The sequence below is a fragment of the Scyliorhinus torazame genome, chromosome 2 (assembly GCF_047496885.1).
Source record: "Scyliorhinus torazame isolate Kashiwa2021f chromosome 2, sScyTor2.1, whole genome shotgun sequence".
Taxonomy (NCBI): Eukaryota; Metazoa; Chordata; class Chondrichthyes; order Carcharhiniformes; family Scyliorhinidae; genus Scyliorhinus; species Scyliorhinus torazame.
In genome coordinates this window covers 187,641,073-187,664,714 of record NC_092708.1, presented here as the reverse complement: position 1 = coordinate 187,664,714, position 23,642 = coordinate 187,641,073, and the positions used below count along the sequence as shown (strand labels likewise).

The following is a 23,642-nucleotide window of genomic DNA, read 5'->3' as shown; positions in this document are numbered from 1 at the left end:
AATGAACTAAAAAAAAACTGTGCTACGGGCATACAAAACAGGAGGAGAAGGCCATTTGGCACCTCGAGCCTGTTCCGTCATACGATAAGATCGTGGCTGATGTATTGGATTGGATTTGTTTATTGTCACGTGTACCGAGGTACAGTGAAAAGTATTTTTCTGCAAGCAGCTCAACAGATCATTAAGTACATGAGAAGAAAAGGGAATAAAAGAAAATACATAATAGGGCAACACAACATAGACAATGTAACTCCATCAGCACCGGCATCGGATGAAGCATACAGGGTGTAGTGTTAATGAAATCAGTCCATAAGAGGGTCATTTAGGAGTCTGGTGACAGTGGGGAAGAAGCTGTTTTTGAGTCTGTTCGTGCGTGTTCTCAGACTTCTGTATCTCCTGCCCGACGGAAGAAGTTGGAAGAGTGAGTGAGCCGGGTGGGAGGGATCTTTGATTATACTGCCCGCTTTCCCCAGGCAGCGGGAGGTGTAGATGGAGTCAATGGATGGGAGGCAGGTTCGTGTGATGGACTGGGTTGTGTTCATGACTCTCTGAAGTTTCTTGCGGTCCTGGGCCGAGTAGTTGCCATACCAGGCTGTGATGCAGCCTGATAGGATGCTTTCTATGGTGCATCTGTAAAAGTTGGTAAGAGTCAATGTGGACATGCCGAATTTCCTTAGTTTCCTGAGGAAGTATAGGCGCTGTTGTGCTTCCTTGGTGGTAGCGTCGACGTGGGTGGACCAGGACAGATTTTTGGAGATGTGCACCCCTAGGAATTTGAAACTGCTAACCATCTTCACCTCGGCCCCGTTAATGCTGACAGGGGCGTGTACAGTACTTTGCTTCCTGAAGTCAATTTGTATTTCAAGTACTCCAATCCTATCTACCCCCGGTAACCTAGATTCTTGATAGGCAAGAAAATCAATCTACCTCCTCCTTAAAAATATTCAATGATCCCGCCTCCAGCACCTTCTGAGGCAGAGTTCCAAAGTTGCACAATCCTCAGAGAGAAAAAAATGTCTAAAAGGGTGAGCCCTAATTTTAAAACAGTGCCCTGTTTCTGGACTTACCCACAAGGGGAAACATGCTTTCTAAGTCCACCTTGTCAAGACCATTCAGGATCTTGGGCGAGATTCTCCGACCCCCCGCCGGGTCGGAGAATCGTCGGGGGCTGATGTGAATCCCGCCCCCGCCGGTTGCCGAAGTCTCCAGCACCGGATATTCGGCGGGAATCGCGCCGCGCCGGTTGGCGGGCCCCCCCGCGCGATTCTCCGGCCCGGATGGGCCGAAGTCCCACCGCTAAAATGCCTGTCCCGTCGGCGTAGATTAAACCACCTACCTTACCGGCGGGACAAGGCGGCACGGGCTCCGGGGTCCTGGGGGGGGGGGGGGGGGGGGGCGATCTGGCCCCGGGGGGTGCCCCCACAGTGGCCTGGCCCGCGATCGGGGCCCACCGATCCGCGGGCGGGCCTGTGCAGTGGGGGCACTCTTTCCCTTCCGCCTCCGCCACGGTCTCCACCATGGCGGAGGCAGAAGAGACTCCCTCCAATGCGCATGCGCGGGAATGCCGTCAGCGGCCACTAACGCTCCCACGCATGCGCCGCCCGGAGATGTCATTTCTGCGCCAGCTGGCGGGGCACCAAAGGCCTTTTCCGCCAGCTGGCGGGGTGGAAATTCGTCCGGCGCTGACCTAGCCCCTTAAGGTTGGGCCCTCGTTTTGGGCGCCAGTCGGCGGACATCGCGCCGTTTCCGGAGAATTTCGCCCCTTATATATTTCAATCAAGTCACCCCTCACTCATCTGTAATTAAATGAACTAGGATTTCTACTGGTGAACCCTTTTAGATAGTGTCATACATTCTACAATGCAGAAAAAGGCCATTCGGCCCATTGTGTCTACACTGGCCCCTGAAAGAGCACCCTACCTAAGCCCATACCTTCACCCTATTCCCGTAACCCAGCAACCCCACCTAACTTTTGGACACTACGGGCAATTTAGCATGACCAATCCACCTCACCCGCACATCTTTGGACTGTGGGAGGAAACCCACGCAGACACGGGGAGAACGTGCAGACTCCACACAGACAGTGACCCAGATGACGGGATCAGGGCCAGAGTGCAGACACTCTCTGTCCTGCTTACAGATGCAGAGTGGCCTCTTACACACAGTGGCATATTACTGACAACCCCAGAATTGAACTCTGGCAAGAATTCTAATCTCTTGTTCAAGACAAGAGGGAGAATGTTGGAGAAAGAAGTAGTAATTTGAAGCATGAAGAAAGCAAAAGGGCTAATATTTTAATTCAAACATTTTGTTTCATCATGATGATACAGCGCATATTTCAAAAAGAAATTGGAGAAAATTGAGAACTTGCATTTCCAATCTAAGGAAGTCATAGAGCTTTACAGCCAATGAAGTACTTTTGAAGTGAAGTCACTGTAGTTGTGGAAGAAATACAACAGCCAATTGGTGCACAGCAAGAATCCAAAAAAATCAACAAGATAAATGACCAATCTATTTCAGTGATGTCAGTCGGGAGGGAAATACTGGCCGAGATACCAGGCGAACTCGCTGCTCCTCTTCCTGTAGTACGTGGGATCTTTCATGTCCACCTAAGAGGGCTGTTTCACATATATTCCAAAAACAGGCACCCCTGACAGTGCAGTGCTCTCGGAGTACTGCACCAAAGTATCAACTTAAATTTTGTACTCAGGTTTCTGGGGTGAGATTCAAATCCATGGCCTCTGACTCAGAGGCAAATGTACAAAGAACCGAGCCATGACTAACACTTTTTAACAGAAACCCTAGAGAAACTTGTGGACTAAATCTACAGGCTATTCAGCCAGGTGGCTGGTGTCCTATTTGTGCCTATATTATTTATTGTTTAGTGACCCTGAAAGTTTGAAAGGGGCTGTTCCTAACACTGGTGAATAAATTCTAGAATCACAAGCACTGTTGATATCAGTAACTTGAGGTATATGGGAACGAATGGGGATATTTAAAAAAAATTATTTAATGGGATGTGGGTGTCGCAGGCAAAGCCAGCATTTACTGCCCTCCTAACTGCCCTCGAACTGACTGGCTTTGTAAGAGCAACCACATTGCTGTGGATCTGGAGTCACATGTAGGCCAAACCAAGTAAGGATGGCAGATTTCCTTCCCTAAAGTACACTAACGAACCAGATGGGTTTTTACGACAATCAACAATGGTTTCATGGTCATCTTAGGTTTTAATGGGGCGGCATGGTGGCGTAGTGGTTAGCACTGCTGCCTCACCGTGCCAAGGACCTGGGTTCAATCCCGGCCCTGAGTCACGGGCCTTGTGGAGTTTGCACATTCTCCCCGTATCTACGTGGGTCTCACCTCCACAACCAAAGATGTGCAGGGTAGGTGGATTGTCCATGCTAAATTGACTCTTAATTGGAATTTTTAAAAAAACTGTCACTCAGCTTTGGGTTCTATCTTCTGGTAACTTTGCTGACAAACACTTCCAGACCAGGTACAGCGTGGGGGTTAGATACAGAGTTAAGCTCCCTCTACACTGTCCCCATCAAACACTCCCAGGACAGGTACAGCACGGGATGAGATACAGGGTAAAGCTCCCTCTACAGTGTCCCCATCAAATACTCTCAGGACGGGTACAGCATGGAGGTTAGATACAGGGTAAAGCTCCCTCTACACTGTCCCCATCAAACACTCCCAGGACAGGTACAGCACGGGGTTAAATACAGGGTAAAGCTCCCTCTACAGTGTCCCCATCAAACAGTCCCAGGACAGGTACAGTATGGGGCCAGGTGCAGAGTAAAGCTCTCGATACACTGTCCCCGTCACACTGTCCCAGGACAGGTACAGCACGGGGTTAGATACAGAGTTAAGCTCCCTCTGCACTGTGCTCTACCTGGCATCCAAGCCAATAATATTACCATGAATCATAGTGCATAAGGTGACCCAACATACAAGATAGAAAAGTCATGTTTTTGCATAAACTCAGAGTATAAGTCGATCACCCTCCCTTTTCAGCAAAATACTATACTTGCATTCCCCATGGTCGGCTCATGAAGAAAGTAAGGAGGTGCGGGATAGAGGGAAATGTGGCCAATTGAATAAGTAACTGGCTATCACATAGAAGACAGAGGGTGATGGAAAATTTTCAGACTGGAGACCAGTTACCAGCGATGTACCACAGGGCTGGGTCCTCTGCTGTTTGTGATTTTTATCAATGACTTGGAGGAGGGGGCTGAAGGGTGGGTCAGTAAATTTGCTGATGACACCAAGATTGGTGGAATAGTGGATGAGGTGGAGGGCTGTTGTAGGCTGTAAAGAGACATTGATAGGATGCAGAGCTGGGCCGAAAAACGGCAGATGGAGTTTAACCCCGATAAGTGCGAGGTGATTCATTTTGGTCGGAAAAATATGAATGCAGATTACAGGGTCAACGGCAGGGTTCTGAGGAATGTGGAGGAAGAGAGATCTTGGGGTTCATGTCCACAGATCTCTAAAGGTTGCCACTCAAGTGGATAGAGCCGTGAAGAAGGCCTATAGTGTGTTAGCGTTTATTAACAGGGGGCTTGAGTTTAAGAGCCGTGGGGTTATGCGGCAACTGTACATGACCCCATGAGACCACATTTGGAATATTGTGTGCAGTTCTGGTCACCTCACTATAGGAAGGATGTGGAAGCATTGGAAAGGGTGCAGAGGAGATTTACCAGGATGCTGCCTGGTTTGGAGGGTAGGTCTTATGAGGAAAGGTTAAGGAAGCAAGGGCTTTTCTATTTGAAGCGGAGGAGGATGAGAGGTGACTTAATAGAGGTTTATAAGATGATGAGGGGGATAGATAGAGTGGACGTTGAGAGACTATTTCCTCGGGTGGATGTACCTGTTACAAGGGGGCATAACTATAAAGTTCAGGGTGAGAGATATAGGAGGAATGTCCGAGGTAGGTTCTTTACTCAGAGAGTGGTTAGGGTGTGGAATGGACTGCCTGCTGTGATAGTGGAGTCGGACACTTTCGGAACTTTCAAGCGGTTATTGGGTAGGCACATGGAGCACACCACAATGACAGGGAGTGGGATAGCATGATCTTGGTTTCGGACAAAGCTCGGCACAACATCGATGGCCGAAGGGCCTGTTCTGTGCTGTTCTATGTTCTATATGCATTAGTAGTCAGCCTCAATGCTTCAACATAAAATGAATATTTTACTCAATGGTGTAAGGAATCAAGCATACGATACTGGCTGTGTTGAGAAGATGTGTGGGAGTTTAAGACATGCCGCACACGCATAACAGACACCGCGTAGTGAACGACAAAGATGGTGACCACCCGCACCCACGTCAGTGGTTCTCTTTCATACTCGGCGTAAATGTCAACCTCTTTTTTGGAGTGACTGTTTGAGGTTTCAAAGATCGACTTATACCCGGACACCTAAGATACCACTTCCCATATTGGACAACAGAGCCATAATGTTTGATGTGGACATGCTTTCAACTTCTGCCCAACACGATTGGAGATGGTCTTCGGGTTAAAATATAAGAATGGACATCTGCACTCTATAATTTCATCACGCACAGCGATACAAAAGGAACCCTGTAGCCAGACCATTCAGATCTAGTGTTCCATAAACCATTTTATGCTTGTGCTTTGATTTTCTCATCAGGTTCGACCACGTCGTTTATGTGTGAGCCAAACTCCGATTCTGCAAAGAAAAGTGAGAACTTTAGTGCAATGTGAGCTGATCACAAGAAGCTTCCATTTCAGTAACAAAGACTCAGATGATAACCTGACATTCTGGGCTATATTTTCCTCTGTTCATTGATTATAGCAAATACTGACATGCTTTATGGATGCAAAGTCCCAAACCTCATAATCATAATATTCCTGTAGCATATTTATGAAACTTTAGGTAGTTCAAGGTAATGTGATTTCTAGAATTAACTTTGTCGTTATTTTTATTCCTGTCTCCCAGTTTTTCTGTCTCCATTGTATCTGTTCTGACAATGTCTTACTTTTCCTCAACTGAGGAATTCCCTCCCAGTGGTTGACAGGGTCCTCAGTTGTGTCCGGCCCATTTTTTGCATGTCTACGCTCAATCCTTCTCCTCCCTCCCAGAACAGTGATAGAGTTCAACGTGTCCTCACTTTTGGCTTCACCAGCCTCCACATTCAAAGTTTCATCCTCTGCTATTTCCGCCACCTCCAGCATGATGCCACCACCAAACACAACTTTCCCTCACTCCCCCATCAGCATTCCAAAATCCCGTTCCCTCCACTTGGTCCACGACACCTTGGTCCACTCCTCTATCACCCCCAACACCTCGTCCCCCCCTACCCACAGTACCTTCCCGTGCAATCACAAGAGATGTAGCACCTGCCCATTTACCTCTGACCTCTTCATCGGCCAAGATCCCAAACACTCCTTCTAGGTGAATCATAGAATTTACAGTGCAGAAGGAGGCCATTCGGCTCATCGAGTCTGCACCAGCTCTTAGAAAGAGCACCCTACCCAAGGTCAGCACCTCCACCCTATCCCCATAACCCAGTAACCCCACCCAACACTAAGGGCAATTTTGGACACTAAGGGCAATTTATCATGGCCAATCCACCTAACACATCTTTGGACTGTGGGAGGAAACCGGAGTACCCGGAGGAAACCCACACACACACACGGGGAGGATGTGCAGACTCCGCACAGACAGTGACCCAAGCCGGAATCGAACCTGGGACCCTAGAGCTGTGAAGCAATTGTGCTATCCACAATGCTACCGTGTTGCCCGGTGAAGCAGCGATTTACTTGTACATTTCTTTCAATTTAGTCTACTGTATTCACTGCTCACAATGCGCTCTCCTCTACATTGGGAAGACCAAATGCAGACGTGGTGAGCACTTTACAGAACACCTCTGCTCAGTCTGCAAACATGACACCGGCCTTCCAGTCACTTGCCATTTAAATTCACATCTCATGCTCACATTCCGGTCAATGTCCTGTTGGAATGTTCCAGTGAAGCTCAACGCAAGCTGGATGAACAGTGCCTCAACCTTTGATTAGGCATTTTACAGATTCTGCACAACAACAATGATTTCAACAACTTTAAATCGCAAACACTTTCCTTCATTTTGATTTGTTTCTTTGCCAAAGGGCAATCTGTACCTTTTTTTCATGTTTTTCAGATTGAGCTGTTCATTATTTTCCCATTACTGCGTACTCTGGACCTATGCTTTGCCTCTTCACTACTACCACTCCCTTTGCCTTTTGTTTCAGGACATCTTTATCATTTCATCTCCTCCGCTCTCTATCCTATCCCAGACCTTTCCTTTTGTTCCATTACTTCAACAGTATAAAACCCATCGCATTTCTATCTGCCTTCAATTCCAAAGAAGTCATATTTGACTTGAAACGTTAACTCACTGCTTCTTTCCACACAGAGAGTCTGCTGAGTTTTTCCAGTACATGACTTTTTAATTGCAGATTTTTTGAGTGCTTGGGCTAAAGCAATACACAAACGTTGTCCATAGATATCTACATTTCTGTGGGGCCTATCCATTGGACTGTCGAGGAAACCTACACACAGAAACAGGTCATGTGGCCCAATGCCAGCATTTACGCTCCACACAAGTCTCCTCTCATCCTCTTTATCCAATCCTTTTTTAAAAAAAAAATAATTTAGTGTACCCCATTCATTTTTTCCAATTAAGGGGCAATTTAGCGTGGCCAATCCACCTAGCCTGCACATCTTTTTGGGTTGTGGGGGCGAAACCCACGCAAACACGGAGAGAATGTGCAAACTCCACGCGGACAGTGACCCAGAGCCGGGATCGAACCTGGGACCTCGGTGCCGTGAGGCAGCAGGGCTAACCCACTGCGCCACCGTGCTGCCTCTCTTTATCCAATCCTCACAATATAACCTTCTATTCCTTTCTCCCTCACGCCTTTATCTAGCTTCCCCTTAAATGCATCTGTATTAATCACCACAATCCTGTGGCAGCAAGTCACGCTCTCCAGATAAAGGCGTTTCTCCTGAATTCCTAAATTTGCCAATAGGGCAGCGAAGGAAGTCAGCAACACCCAAGAGGCCAAAATTGGAGGAATGCAGAATTCTTTGAGGATTGTCGGGCTGGAGGCGGTTATAGCAAAGGGGTAGTGGTGTGTGTGTGTGTGTGTGTGGGGGGGGGGGTTGAGGCTGTGGACAAATTAGAACCGTTGCTTGACTGGGAGCCAATGTAGTTCATCGAGCACGGGGTGATAGATGAACAAGACCTGGTTCGTGTTAGGATATGGACAGCAGCATTTGGTTGAATTCAAGTTTACAGAGGGTGGAAGATGGAAGAAACTGGAATAATTCAGTCTGGAGTTAACAAAATTATGGACCTTTGTTTCAGGATTTGATGGGCTAAGGCAGTGTGCAGAGGTGGGCAATATTATAGTGGTGGAAGTAGGCAAAAATCTAAGCAAGGTGAGACTGTAAGGCCCCACGCGCCTGCAAATTGTTCAATATAACCATGGCTGATCCTTTGCCTCAACTCCCTTGCATGTTCACTCCCTTGATTCAGAGAGACTGAAATCTGTCTATCTCAGCCTTGAATTTATTCAATGATAGAGCTTCACAGCCCTCTGGGTTGGAGGGTTGCAAAGATTCACATGCCTCCGAGTGAAAAACGTTCTCATCTCAGTACTAAATCCTGAGACTGTGGCCCTCATTCTAGATTCTAGAAACATATGTTCCAGTGAGATTTCAACTGGTATAAGTTGGATTCAGAGTCCAGAGTGCTCACCATTACACCATGGAAGCCACGCTAAAATTTCCAGTTCCAGCACCATAACTGCCAAACCCACAAAATCACAGAATTGTTACAGTACAGGAAGCCATTTGGCCCATGTCTGTGCCAGCTCTTTGAGTGAGCAATGCAACTAGTATCACTCCCTAGCCTTCTCCCTGTAACCCTGCACATTGTTCATTTTCAGATAATAATCCAATTTCAGTAGAATTTGAACTCTCAACATTTGAACTCGTTTTAACAAGTGATTCATTAGAAGCTCAATGCACTATGCATTGCATCACCGAGCACTGAGAGAGGACATGGGATCTGAAGCTCAGCTCAGGGTAAAATTAGATCAAGTATCCACAGACAATCTGTAATCCGCTGACAATGATTAATTAATGTTGAGGGAATGTTCTGTGAGGCTCTTTGGCCCAGTGTACCATCAACAATATAATGACCCCAAATATTACCAACGCCAGCCTAATGCACCTTCAATGGAACAGGACGAACACAACCCACACTCGTAGTAAACAGGTAGAAAAACTATCACAGGTTCCACCTTCACAGAATTGTGTCAGCATAGGAGGCCATTTGTTCCATCATGTCTGTGTCAGATCTCTGAATGAGCAATGCAACTAGTAACATTCCCTAGTCGAGCCTTCTCCCTTTAACCCTGCACATTGCTCCTTTTCAGGTAATAATCCAATTCCCACTTAAATGCAGTGACCCTGCCTCCATCACACTCAAGACAGTGCATTCCCCCAACCACTTGCTGTGTGAATCTGTCTCTACCACACTCTCAGACAGTACATTGCAGATCCTCACCACTTACCGTGTGAAACTGCGTCCAACACACTCTCAGATAGTACATTCCCCCAACCATTCGCTGTGTGAATCTGTCTCCAGCACACTCACAGACAGTACATACCAGATCCTAACCACTCGCTGTGTGAATCTGTCTCCGCCACACTCACAGTCAGTACATTCCAGATCCTAACTACTCGCTGTGTGAATCTGTCTCCACCACATTCCCAGACAGTGCATTCCAGACCCTAACCACTCACTGTGTGAATCTGTCTCCATCACATTCCCAGACAGTGCATTCCAGACCCTAACCACTCACTGTGTGAATCTGTCTCCACCACACTCACAGTCAGTACATTCCAGATCCTAACTACTCGCTGTGTGAATCTGTCTCCACCACATTCCCAGACAGTACATTCCAGATCCGAACCACTCGCTCTGTGAATCTGTCTCCACCACACTCTCAGACAGTACATTCCAGATCCTAACCACTCGCTGTGTGAATCTGTCTCCATCACATTCCCAGACAGTGCATTCCAGACCCTAACCACTCGCTGTGTGAATCTGTCTCCATCACATTCCCAGACAGTGCATTCCAGACCCTAACCACTCGCTGTGTGAATCTGTCTCCATCACATTCCCAGACAGTGCATTCCAGACCCTAACCACTCACTGTGTGAATCTGTCTCCACCACACTCTCAGACAGTACATTCCAGATCCTAACCACTCGCTGTGTGAATCTGTCTCCACCACACTCACAGACAGTACAGTCCAGATCCTAACCACTCACTGTGTGAATCTGTCTCCACCACACTCTCAGACAGTACATTCCAGATCCTAACCACTCACTGTGTGAATCTGTCTCCACCACACTCACAGACAGTACATTCCAAATCCTAACCACTCGCTGTGTGAATCTGTCTCCAACGACTCGCTGTGTGAATCTGTCTCCACCACACTCACAGACAGTACATTCCAGATCCTAACCACTCGCTCTGTGAATCTGTCTCCACCACACTCACAGACAGTACATTCCAGATCCTAACCACTCGCTGTGTGAATCTGTCTCCACCACACTCACAGACAGTACATTCCAGATCCTAACCATTTGCTGTGTGAATCTGTCTCCGCCACACTCACAGTCAGTACATTCCAGATCCTAACTACTCGCTGTGTGAATCTGTCTCCATCACATTCCCAGACAGTGCATTCCAGACCCTAACCACTCACTGTGTGAATCTGTCTCCATCACACTCACAGACAGTACATTCCAGATCCTAACCACTCGCTGTGTGAATCTGTCTCCACCACACTCACAGACAGTACATTCCAGATCCTAACCATTTGCTGTGTGAATCTGTCTCCGCCACACTCACAGTCAGTACATTCCAGATCCTAACTACTCGCTGTGTGAATCTGTCTCCATCACATTCCCAGACAGTGCATTCCAGACCCTAACCACTCACTGTGTGAATCTGTCTCCACCACACTCACAGACAGTACATTCCAGATCCTAACCATTTGCTGTGTGAATCTGTCTCCACCACACTCTCAGACAGTGCATTCCAGACCCTAACCACTCACTGTGTGAATCTGTCTCCACCACACTCACAGTCAGTACATTCCAGATCCTAACTACGCGCTGTGTGAATCTGTCTCCATCACATTCCCAGACAGTGCATTCCAGACCCTAACCACTCACTGTGTGAATCTGTCTCCATCACATTCCCAGACAGTGCATTCCAGACCCTAACCACTCACTGTGTGAATCTGTCTCCATCACATTCCCAGACAGTGCATTCCAGACCCTAACCACTCGCTGTGTGAATCTGTCTCCATCACATTCCCAGACAGTGCATTCCAGACCCTAACCACTCGCTGTGTGAATCTATCTCCATTACACGCTCAGACAGTGCATTCCAGACCCTAACCACTCACTGTGTGAATCTGTCTCCACCACACTTTCAGACAGTACATTCCAGACCCTAACCACTCACTGTATGAATCTGTCTCCATCACAGTCACAGACAGTACATTCCAGATCCTAACCACTCACTGTGTGAATCTGTCTCCATCAGTCACAGACAGTACATTCCAGATCCTAACCACTCGCTGTGTGAATCTGTCTCCATCACATTCCCAGACAGTGCATTCCAGACCCTAACCACTCACTGTGTGAATCTGTCTCCACCTCACTCTCAGACAGTACATTCCAGATCCTAACCACTCGCTGTGTGAATCTGTCTCCACCACACTCTCAGTCAGTACATTCCAGATCCTAACCACTCACTGTGTGAATCTGTCTCCACCTCACTCTCAGACAGTACATTCCAGATCCTAACCACTCACTGTGTGAATCTGTCTCCACCTCACTCTCAGACAGTACATTCCAGATCCTAACCACTCGCTGTGTGAATCTGTCTCCACCACACTCTCAGTCAGTACATTCCTCCAACCGCTCACTGTATAAATCTGTCGCCACCACACTCACAGAGCATTCCAAATCCTTACCACTCACTGTTTTAAAATGTTTCTCCTTGTGTATCCATTGCTATTTTTTTGCCAATTACCTTTCATTTTCAATTTTTTTCAAATGCCCTTTCATTTTCAATCCTTCCACCGAAGGGAACAGTTTACAATATTATTTTACCTTCAGAACACAGGTCTGCACTTCACCAAGATGTATTCAGTATGTGACAGAGAAACCTTAATACATAGCAGGTCCATCAGCATCCACCGAGTGAAGTGACAGCACGGTGGAAAGCACCCAACTTGCCTTTTATTTTCACATGATGAGGACCTAATAAAGCATCTTGCTTTTCCCCCCACATTTCCTGAACTTGGAAATACAAATAAACATCTTCCCTCCAGTTACTGATTATTGTTTATTGTTGGGTGTTAATTTGGGAGAAAATGTGAAAAAGGAGAATAAAAATATTTTAAAAATAACATGTTCCCTCCATTCTACATTCAAACCCAAGTCATTGATTCACCACTTGCAAATTTACTCCCCTCTCCCCTCTCTCTCCTCTTTTATCCTGTTCACCACGGGGTGATGATCTGCATTATGAATCTTGGTCGTTCACCTGTCTGTCACCATTAATCATAATCTTTGCTCATGTACCTTCTGTGTAGTCAAGCATTGGGTTATATGACAGGAAGATCCAGGCCAGTCCAACCAAAATGGTCACTACAAGGTTCACTACAATCCAAGGGTGCAGAATCCGAAACTCCGATCCGGAAGGCCTGTGTAGAGAGAGAGAGCCAGAGACTCATTTAGTCACAGGTTCTGCACTGCAACTGGAACAAGACACTGAACGCACTCAGACCAATACTCAGGAGGTCACTATGCTCAGCTTAGTGGCCAGTGGTTATGGTCCTGGACTAAAATCCCACAGGTTAGGAGTTTATTTCAGCCTTGCGAAATGTGATATATGGTTCTGATACTGTAAAAAATAGCTAAAATCTGAAGGATTGTTGAAAATACTCAAGGATCAGCCTGCCATCTTTATCCAGCCTGGCTTACAAGTGACTCCAGTCCTACATTACACAGTTGATTCCAAATGCTCTCGGGGCAAGTAGCTTGGGTAATAAATGCAGATTTATAGTGTTACCACATCTAAAGAACACAAGGGGTTGGTGGGGAGACCAATTTGATGTTTTGGGCGATCCAATGGTATCCTTAAGGTTGGGAGTCTGCCTCTGAATTGGGAGGAAGATTAATGCTGTTATGAGGGGTCCAATAGTGACCAGGACGGGTCCACTACAGCACTTGGGCTGGAGATCCAATGCTGTTCTCGAGGGAGGGAGGTGGCCTTCAACATCAAAATATGCAAGAGGTCCAATGCTTCACACAGGCGGTGTAATACTGCAACCCAAATGTAGTTACAGGAATAGGTCCTTGCTCATGTTTGTCCTTCACCTGTTTCCCAAATGAAAGAATGAGAAAATTCCTGCCAAATTAGCTGGTTTCTCTCAAAGGGTTGTTGGTCTGTGAAATTCTCTTCTCAGAGAGCAGTGGAGACTGGGTCACTGGACATAAGGAGGCTGAGTTAGACAGATTTTTGGTCAGCAAGGGAATCGTGAGTTATGAGGGACAGATAGAAAAGTAGAGTTGAGGCCACCAATCGATCAGCCATAATTTTATCAAAAGGCGGAGCTCACCAGCACTTTAGGGCTGTCAACAATGTACAAAGTTTCACCCTTATGGATCAAGGCTCAGTGAGGTGAGCACAGATGAACCCTCTCACGAAAGCACGCCACACCGACACCGCAAGTGCCTGACATAAACAGTATAAGGCTTGAAATAAAAAAGCACAGTACGTATATGACAGTACGTATGGGTCACTGTGCGGAGTCTGCACGTTCTCCCCGTGTCTGCGTGGATTTCCTCCGGGTGCTCCGGTTTCCTCCCACAAGCCCTGAAAGACGCGCTGTTAGGTGAATTGGACATTCTGAATTTTCCCTCTGTGTACCCGAACAGGCGCCGTGGTGTGGCGACCAGGGGATTTTCACAGTAACTTTATTACAGTGTTAATGTAAGCCTACTTGTGAGACTAATAAAGATTATTATAATAAGGACTAGTCTGATAGACACAGGGTAATTACTCTTACTGGTTTGCACAGTGCTGCTCATGGATTGAAAAATAAATAGCGCATCTGGGGTGAAACTCCTTTTCATTTTATTATTTCATTGGAGTCCTATTACAATAGAACAGGCATAGCCTGCAACTTACCAAAGGGTGACATTGGAGCCTTTTGAACTTTTGAACCGGTATCTGTTAAGCCTGTCACTAGGCATCTGCTGGCTCAGTGACAGCAACAGAGCTGTGAAGTATACTGCACTCGACAGAGAACAGTATAAATGTAAACAATCAAACAAAACAGTCTTCACCATTACAGATACTGTGTAACATAATTTTTCTTTAAAAGGAAGAAAGACACTGGAAGGCAATAGGCCGGCGACACCGGCAGGCAATGGGGCGGCGACACAGACTGGCAACGGGTCATCGATGCACAAATATTGACACACAAAACATGCAAACCAACAAATAAGGGAAAACATGAGCTTTTCCAACTGAGAGTGTAGTGAGTACTTACACAATGATGTTTGATTCTCAGTCTATGCTCAGTTAGCTGACCTCTGCCAGTGTGTAATCAGGGCTATAATAGCTCAATGCCTGTGCAGCAGGGTGGGAGGGGGAAAGCAAGTCATTAAACTGATCTCTTGCTCTCAAACAATAATCTGGACACTTTGGCCGGAATTTCCCAGCCAGTTTCTGGGCCAGCGACACCAGTGGGCCGACCACACCAGTGGGCAATGGCCCGATGACACTGGTGGGCAATGGGCCGACACAGGTGGGTAGCGGGCCGGCAACACCTGTGGGCAGCAGGCCAACGACACCGGTGGGCAGCGGGCCGAAGACACCGGTGGGCAGCGGGCCGACGACACCGGTGAGCAATGGGCCAACGCCACCGGCGGGTAGCGGGCCGGCGACACCGGTGGGCAATGGGTCGACGACACTGGTGGGCAGCGGGCAAAAGATACCGGTGGGCAGCGGGCCGACGACACCGGTAGGCAATGGACTAATGCACCGGTGAGAAGCAGGCCAGTGACACCAGTGGGCAATGGGCTGGCGAAATTGGCGGGCAACGGGTCTGCGAGCAAAGGCCGGCGACACCAGTGGGCAATGGGCCGAAGATACCGGCGGGCAATGGGCAACAGGCTGACCACACAGGTGGGCAATGGGCCAATGACACCGGTGGGCAATGGGCTGGCGGCAATGGCAGGTAGCAGACCAGCGACACCGGTGGGCAGCGGATCGACGGCACCGGTGGGAAATGGGCCGACGGCACCGGCGGTTAGCGGGCCAGCGACACCGGTGGGCATCGGGCCGGCGATACCAGCGGGCAACCGGTCTGCGAGCAACAGGTCGGTGACACCGATGGGCAATGGGCCAGCGAGCAATAGGCCGGCGACACCGGCAGGCAATAGGCCGGCGACACCGGCAGGCAATAGGCCGGCGACACCGGCAGGCAATAGGCCGGCGACACCGGCAGGCAATAGGCCTGCGACACCGGCAGACAATAGGCCGGCGACACCAGTAGACAATAGGCTGGTGACACCGGTAGACACTAGGCCGGCGACACCGGCAGACAATAGGCTGGTGACACCGGCAGACAATAGGCTGGCGACACCGGCAGACAATAGGCTGGCGACACCGGCAGACAATAGGCTGGCGACACCGGCAGACAATAGGCTGGTGACACTGGCAGACAATAGGCTGGTGACACCGGCAGACAATAGGCTGGCGACACCGGCAGACAATAGGCTGGTGACACCGGCAGACAATAGGCTGGTGACACCGGCAGACAATAGGCTGGCGACACCGGCAGACAATAGGCTGGTGACACCGGCAGACAATAGGCTGGTGACACCGGCAGACAATAGGCTGGCGACACCGGCAGACAATAGGCTGGTGACACCGGCAGACAATAGGCCGGCGACACCAGCAGGCAAGAGGTCGGCAATATCAATAGGCCGGCGACACTGGAAGGCAATAGGCCGGCGACACAGGCTGACAACATGTCATCGATGCACAAATATTGACACACAAACATGCAAACCAACAAATAAGGGAAAACGTGAGCTTTTCCAACTGAGAGTGTAGTGAGTACTTACACAAAGAGGCCAGTGCAGCAGGATCCAGTGTCACAATTCTACGCATTGCCATTGATGCATCAGCGACGTTAACCCTGGAGAGAGCGGAGCAATAAGATAAAAAGGCCAAATATCGATGAATGAATCTCATTACTGTTCAGTTTATAAGCTCAATCAAACTGCAGCATCCAGTCTCAGACCCTAATCGCCACTGACTACAAGGGCCAGATTAAAACTTGCACCCTTCCTCTCTAAACCCAGCATCCAGACAAATGGGCGTCCTTGTGTGTTTACCACCTTTGTTGGCCGCCCTTTGATTCTTGCCACTTCTCTTTGTATTTGTCCAAGTAGTTAATATTGGCAAGTCATTTGTCCATTAGGGTCATTGCAACCAGGTTTGACTTTAACTTATTCCATATCTGCCTTCATTTTCCAGTGGAGTCACCAATCAAAGCAGAATCCATGATTTCAGCACTGGACAATCAGCCAATGTTAACCACGCAACCTTTTTTTATTGATTCCTGCGATGTAAGGGTCACTGGCTAAGTCAGTGTTTATTAACCCCGCCAGTGGGCCACTGAGAAGGCATGGTGAACTGCCCTCTTGAACCGCTACAGTCATGTGTAGGTACCACAGAGCTGTTCGGGGGAGAATTCCAGGATTTCCATCCAGTAACAGCGAAGGAACGGCGATATATTTCCAAGTCAGCGTGTGTGGCTTGGAGGGGAACTTGCAGGCGGTGGTGTTTCCATTAATTTGCTACCCTCATTCTAATAGGTATTAGAGGTTGTGTGTTTGGATGGTGCTGCTGAAGGGACCTTGATGAGCTGCTGTAATGAATCCTGCAGATGTTACACACTGCTGCCACTGTGTGCTGGTGGTGAAGGGAGTGGAAGGGGTAAATCAAGTGGGCTGCTTTGTCCTTGATGGTGTTGAGCGTCTTGAGTGTTGTTGGAGCTGCACTCATCCAGGCAGGTGGAGAGCATTCCAACACACTTCTGACTTGTGCCTTGTAGATGGTGAGCAGACTGTGAGGAGTCAGGAGGTGAGTTACTTTCTGCTGAATTCCCAGCTTCTGACCTGCTCCTGAAATCACACTATTCATAGCTGGATGATCCAGTTAAGTTTCTGGTCAATGGCAACCCCCAGGATTTTGATGTTGGGAAATTCAGCAATGCTAATGCTGTTCAACCTCAAGAAGAGATGGTTAGATTCTCTCCTTTTGGAAATGGTCATTGCCTGGCATTGGTGTGGCACCAATGTCTACAACAAGATAAGCTGACAGAGCTGAACCTCAAATCGTCCACAAATGGCCATCGAGCATCCAGTGCAGATTATTGAGAAAACATCCACAAAGCAGCCGTGCTCTGCAGATCACAGAATACCACAGTGCCGTAAAGGACCTCAGCCCATTGAGTCTGCACTAATGCATGAAAGGCCCTAACCTTCCCACCTAATCCCACTTGCCAACACTTGGCCTTGAATGTTATGGCGTGCCAAGTACTCATCCAGGTACTTTTTATAGGATGTTAGGCATCCCGCCACCAAGACCCTCCCAGGCAGTGAATTTCAGACTGTCACCACTCTGAGTAAAAAGATTTTTCCTCAAATACCCTGTAAACTTCCCACCCCTCACTTTGAACTTGGGTCCCTCGTAACTGGCCCTTCAACTAAGGGGAACAGCTGCTCCCTATCCACCCTGTCATGCCCCTCATAATCTTGTACACCTCAATCAGGTCACCCCTCAGTCTTCTCTGCTCCAGAGAAAACAACCCAAGCCTATCAAACCACTCTTTATAACCTAAATGTTCCATCCCTGGCACCATTCTGGTGAATCTTCACTTCACCACCTCCAAGTGCGATTACATCTTTCCTATAATGTGGTGAATAGATTTGCACACAGGACTCTAGTTGTGGCCTCACCAAGGTTCTATACAGCTCCATCATGACCTCTCTGCTTTTGTAATCTATGCCCCGATTGATAAAAGTGAGTGTCCCATATGCCTTTTTCACCACCCTATTAACCTGCCTTTCTGGCTTCAGAGATCTATGGACAAACATTCCAAGGTCCCTTTGTTCTTCGGAACGTCCCAGTGTCAGACCTTTTATAGTATATTTCCTTGTTAAATTATTCCTTCCAAAGTGTATCACCTCACACTTTTCAGTGTTAAATTCCATCTGCCACTTATTCGCCTATTTGACCATTCCATCTATATCTTCTTGTAACCCAAGACACTCAACTTCACTGTTACCAGACAGCCAATCTTTGTGACATCCACAAACTTACTGCTCCTACCCCCCACATAGTCATCTATGTCACTTATATAATTGAAAAACAGTAGGGGGCCCAGCATGGATCCCTGTGGTACGTCACAGGTCACTGGCTTCCAGTCACGAAAGCAGCCGTCTGTCTCCTACCGCTAAGCCAATTATGAATCCACCTGATCAAATTACCCTGTATTCCATGTGCATTTGTCCTCTTAAGAAGTCTCCCATGTGGGACCTCGTCAAAGGCTTTGCTGATATCCATGTAAACTATATCAACTGCACTACCCTCATCTATACAGTTTGTTACATGCTCAAAAAATTCAATCAAATTTGTTAGGCATGACCTCCCTCTGACAAACTAATGCTGACTATCACTCATCAAACCTTGTCTCTCCAAGTGGAGAGAGATTTTCTCCTTCAGAATCTTCTCCTGTAGTTTCCCAACCACTGACATGAGCCTCACTAGTCTGTAGTTCTCTGGCTTGTCTCGACAACCTTTCTTAAATAGTGGGACCACATTAGCTGTTCTCCAGTCCTCTGGCACCTCCCCTGTGGCCATAGAGAAATTAACAATTTGGGTTAGAGGGGCAGTACGGTGGCGCAGTAGTTAGCACTGATACCTCATGGCGCTGAGGACCCGGGTTCGATCCCGGGTTACTGTCCGTGTGGAGTTTGCACATTCTCCCCGTGACTGCGTGGGTCTCACTCCACAACAAATACTAAGATGTGCAGGCTAGGTGAATTGGCCATGCTAAATTGCCCTTAATTGGGAAAAAAAAATTGGGCACTCTAAGTTTATTATTAATAAATAAATAATTTGGGTCAGAGCACCGACAATCTCCTCCCTCGCCTCCCACAGCAGCCTGGGACACATTTCATCAGGACCTGGAGATTTGTTTGCTTTTAAGCCCACCAATACCTCCAATTCCTTGTCACTCCTTATGTCAATTTGCTCAAGAACCTCACAATCTCTCTCTCTGAGTTCCATAACTACCTCCTCATTCTCTTGGGTGAAGACAGATATGAAATATTTGTTCAACACCCGACCAATGTCCTCTGGTTCCACCCACAGATTTACCACTTGATCCTTAATGGGCCCTACTCTTTCTCTGGTTATCCTCTTCCCATTGATATACTTATAGAGTATCTTGGTATTTTCTCTACTTTTACCAACCAGAGCTTTCCCATATCCACTCTTTGCTCTCCTAATAGATTTCTAAAGTTCCACCCTGCATTTTCTGTACTCCATTAATGCCTCTGCAGGCTTGCTCCCTGATACTTGTTAAAAGCTTCTTTTTTCTTTCTCATTGTATCTCTGGCCATCCATGGTTCTCTGGGTTTGTTACACCTTTGTATTAGCCTGGAGGGAACATATTAGGCCTATACCCTCCCCATTTCATCTTTGAACTCCCCCCCCCCCCCTCCCCTCTTCTGTATGTTTCCCCACAAGTTACTCTTACCAGTCTACCTTGGCCAGATCCTGCTTTATTTTGTTAAAATCTACTCCTCCCCCAATCCAATCTTACACCGAATGAAAGCAGAGTTTGGTAAATGGGGAACTTGTGACTTTGATACTTCTGGTGGTTTAAAATAGCTCAAATCCAAACGAAGCTGCCTTTGATTAAATGCTTTATTATGGTGGGAGGATGTTCTGCCTCTTTAGAACTAACCCCACCTTGTGCCAAGTTTCAGGGAGGGGGCAGGGAGGCAGAAACGTCATGGACACAAGAGTTTTGTTTCAGATCAAAGATGGTCAAGTATATATGGTCCCATGTTGGGTGCCATTGTTTTGGGGTGACACGGTGGCACACTGGTTAGTACTGCTGCCTTACAGCGCCAGGTACGCGGGTTCAATTCCCATCTTGGGTGACTGTCTGTGTGGAATCTGTACTTCCTCCCTATATCTGCGTGGGTTTCCTCTGGGTGCTCCAGTTTCCTCCCACAGTCCAAAGGCGTGCAGGTTAAGTGGATTGCCCATGCTAAATTGCCCCTTAGTGTCCAGGGCTGTATAGGTTAGGTTAACGTGATTCCCTATGTTTTCCAGGGGAAATTGGGTGGAACCAGAATCAATCTATTTCTTTTTTTTTAAACAAACATTTTATTAAGGCATTTATGGTTTTAATACAACAAAAGATACAAATACAAATAATTCAGTACTGTTCCCGCCTAACTAAACTAACCTACCTCCCCCTGCCCCCCTTAATCCTGACTCCCCCCCCCCACCCCCGTTATTGAATCTGCTAACAGTTTAGTTTTCCCCGAAGAAGTCGATAAACTGCTGCCACCTCCAAGCGAACCCTAACATTGATTCTCTCAGAGCAAACTTAATTTTCTCAAGGCTGAGAAACCCAGCCATGATTTTGGGGGCTCCGAGTCCCTCCACACGAATAAGATCCGTCTCCGGGCTACCAAGCAAAGGCCAAAACATCGGCCTCTCTTGCCCCCTGGACTCCCGGCTCTTCCGACACTCTAAAAATCAGCACCTTTGGACTCGCCGCCACCCTCACTTTTAGCACCGTGGACATGACATCCTGCCAGAATCCCCCAACTTTGGACATGCCCAAAACATGTGGAAATGGTTTGCTAGCACAACTGTCCTCCACCCCAAAAATCCTGCTCATCCGGGCCACCGTCATGTGTGCCCAGTGGACCACCTTGAATTGCATCGGGCTGACCTGGCACATGATAAAGTCGCGTTAACTCTGCTCAGGGCATCCTCCCACAGACCCACCTCTAACTCCTTTCCCAACTCATCTTCCCATTGACGCTTTACCTCCCTTATCTAGGTTTCCTCCCGCTCCATAAGTTCTTTATAGATTTACGATACCTTTCACTCCCCCCTCCCGTTCTAGAGACTACCTTGTCCTGTATCCCCTGAGGCAGTAGAAGTGGAAAAGTCAAAACCTTCGCACAAAATCCCTCACCTGCAGATAACAAAACCCATTCCCTCCCGGCAATTCAAACTCCTCTTCCAGACCCTCCAACAGGGAAATCTCCCATCAATAAACAGATCCCCCAGCCTCTCAATACCTGCTCTCTGCCACCTCCAAAACTCCCCATCTAACCTCTCTGGCACAAACCGGTGATTGTCACAAATTGGGAGCCCACACAGACGCTCCCTCCACTCCCATATGTTTCCGCCACTGCCCCAGAGCCACCACGACCACCGGGCTTGTAGAGTACCAGGCCGGCGAGAATGGCAGAGGTGCCGTGACCAGTGCTCCTAAACTTGTGCCCCTACATGATGCCGCCTTTACCCACTCCCACACCAACCCCTCCCCCACTACCCACTTCCTGATCATGGCTACATTTGCCGGCCAGTAATAGTTCCTAAAGTTCAGCAGGGCCAACCATCCCTGCCCCCCGGCTCCGCTCCAGCAGCACTTTCCTTACGCGCGGGGTTTTACCCGCCCACACAAACCCAGAGATCACTGCATTTACCCGCTTAAAAAAGGCCTTTGGTATAAAAATAGGGAGACACTGGAAAACAAACAAAAATCTCCCTGCCAGTGACAACAGGAGCATGTCCCACCTCCAGAAGTCTTCCTTCATTTGCTCAACTAACCGGGCCAAATTTAATTTATGTAGCTGCTTCCATCCCCGTGCCACCTGGATACCCAAGTAGCGAAAACTCCCTCCCACCACTTTAGATGGCAACTCCCTCAGTCTCCTCCCCTGCCCCTTGCCTGAATCACAAAAACCTCGCTCTTACCCATGTTCAATTTTTATTCCGGAAACCGGCCAAATTCTCCAAATATCCTCATAATCTCTCTCATCCTCCCTAACGGGTCAGAAATATACAGGAGTAAGTCGTTTGCATACAACGAGACCCTGTGTTCCACATCCCCAACGGACTAGCCCCTTCCAGTCATTCGACCTCTCAGCGCCATCGCCAATGGCTCCATAGCCAAGGCAAACAACAGTTGGGAGAGGGGACATGCCTGCCTTGTCCTCCGGTGCAGTCTAAAGTAGCCCAAACTCACCCGGTTCATCTGTATTTTCACCACCGGTGCCTGGTACAGTAACCGGTCCCAGTCAATAAAGCCCTGCCCAAACCGTTCCAGGACCTCCCACAGATAATTCCACTCCATCCAGTCAAAGGCCTTCTTCATGTCCATAGCGACCACTACCTCCACCTCCCTCCCCTCGGAGGGTATGATTGCATTCAAGAGCCTTCTAACGTTGGCCGTTAACTGCCTGCCTTTGACAAACCCCGTCTGGCCTGCCCCTATCACCCCCGGAACACACTCCTCTATTCTCGAGGCCAAAATCTTGGCCAGCAATTTGGCGTCAACATTCAGCAGGGAGATTGGTCTGTATGACCTGCATTGTTGTAGATCCTTCTGCTTCAGAATCAATGAGATCGAAGCCTGTGACATTGTTGGGGGAAGAACACCCTGCTCCCTTGCCTCATTAAACACCCTCGCCAGCAGCGGGCCCAGCAACCCAGAAAACCTCTTGTAATATTCCACTGGGTAGCTATCTGGTCCTGGGGCCTTACCCAACTGCATGGCCTCCAATCCCAATCTGGGGCTGCCCAATTAATTAGGAGCAAGTTTAAGGCCTGCCTAAAAGCACGCAAAGCCCCTCCAAGTATAAGAAGGAACCCCCGCCAAAGGTTCAGCGTCTTGGATTCGGCTGTCAAGCGGAGAGACCCTTCCACCAGCATCACCAGAAGCAGGTAAGTTCAAGGTCAACGCTCGCTACCAGACGGACGACCTTAGCTGTACACCTGTTAACTCTTAGAACCCAACAGCCTCAGATCTGAACAACGGCCATTGTTCCTCTGACCTAAGTGGGCACCCGAAGTTAAGTACAGGTGTTAGCAATATAGTTTAGCTTGTAGTATTATTGTGCATGAGTAAATCATACTGTGTGTAAATAAATACCATTGACTTTGAACTAACTAACTGGTGTATTGGCTCTTTGATCGGTATTCGGGTTGAACCCTGTGGCGGTATTGAGGGGTACCTGGCGACTCGGAAAGCATACTCATAATTAGGATTAAGAAAGGTGACCTTATTAACCGCCATATTTATAGCAAGTAAACAGAGCAATGTGGGAACCACAGGCACGTCCCGCCACCGTGGGGTGGGAACCACAGGCACACCTGGTCACCTTGAAGTGGGAACCACAGGTACGTCCTGTCAGCGTGGG

General features: G+C 48.1%; 1 protein-coding gene across 1 annotated transcript in view; it reads right to left on the bottom strand.

Annotated features, from left to right (window-relative positions):
* Positions 1 to 2,273: 2,273 nt before the first annotated feature.
* LOC140394262 (transmembrane protein 237-like) overlaps positions 2,274 to 23,642 on the bottom strand; it is a 58,554-nt gene continuing 37,185 nt past the window's right edge. The window contains exons 10-13 of the mRNA XM_072481312.1: positions 16,239 to 16,312; positions 14,293 to 14,395; positions 12,681 to 12,802; positions 2,274 to 5,690 (exon numbers count right to left, since the gene is read on the bottom strand). Coding sequence (XP_072337413.1) covers positions 5,623 to 5,690; positions 12,681 to 12,802; positions 14,293 to 14,395; positions 16,239 to 16,312 — 367 coding nt within the window. The 3' untranslated portion in view covers positions 2,274 to 5,622. The remainder of the gene's footprint in view (positions 5,691 to 12,680; positions 12,803 to 14,292; positions 14,396 to 16,238; positions 16,313 to 23,642) is intronic.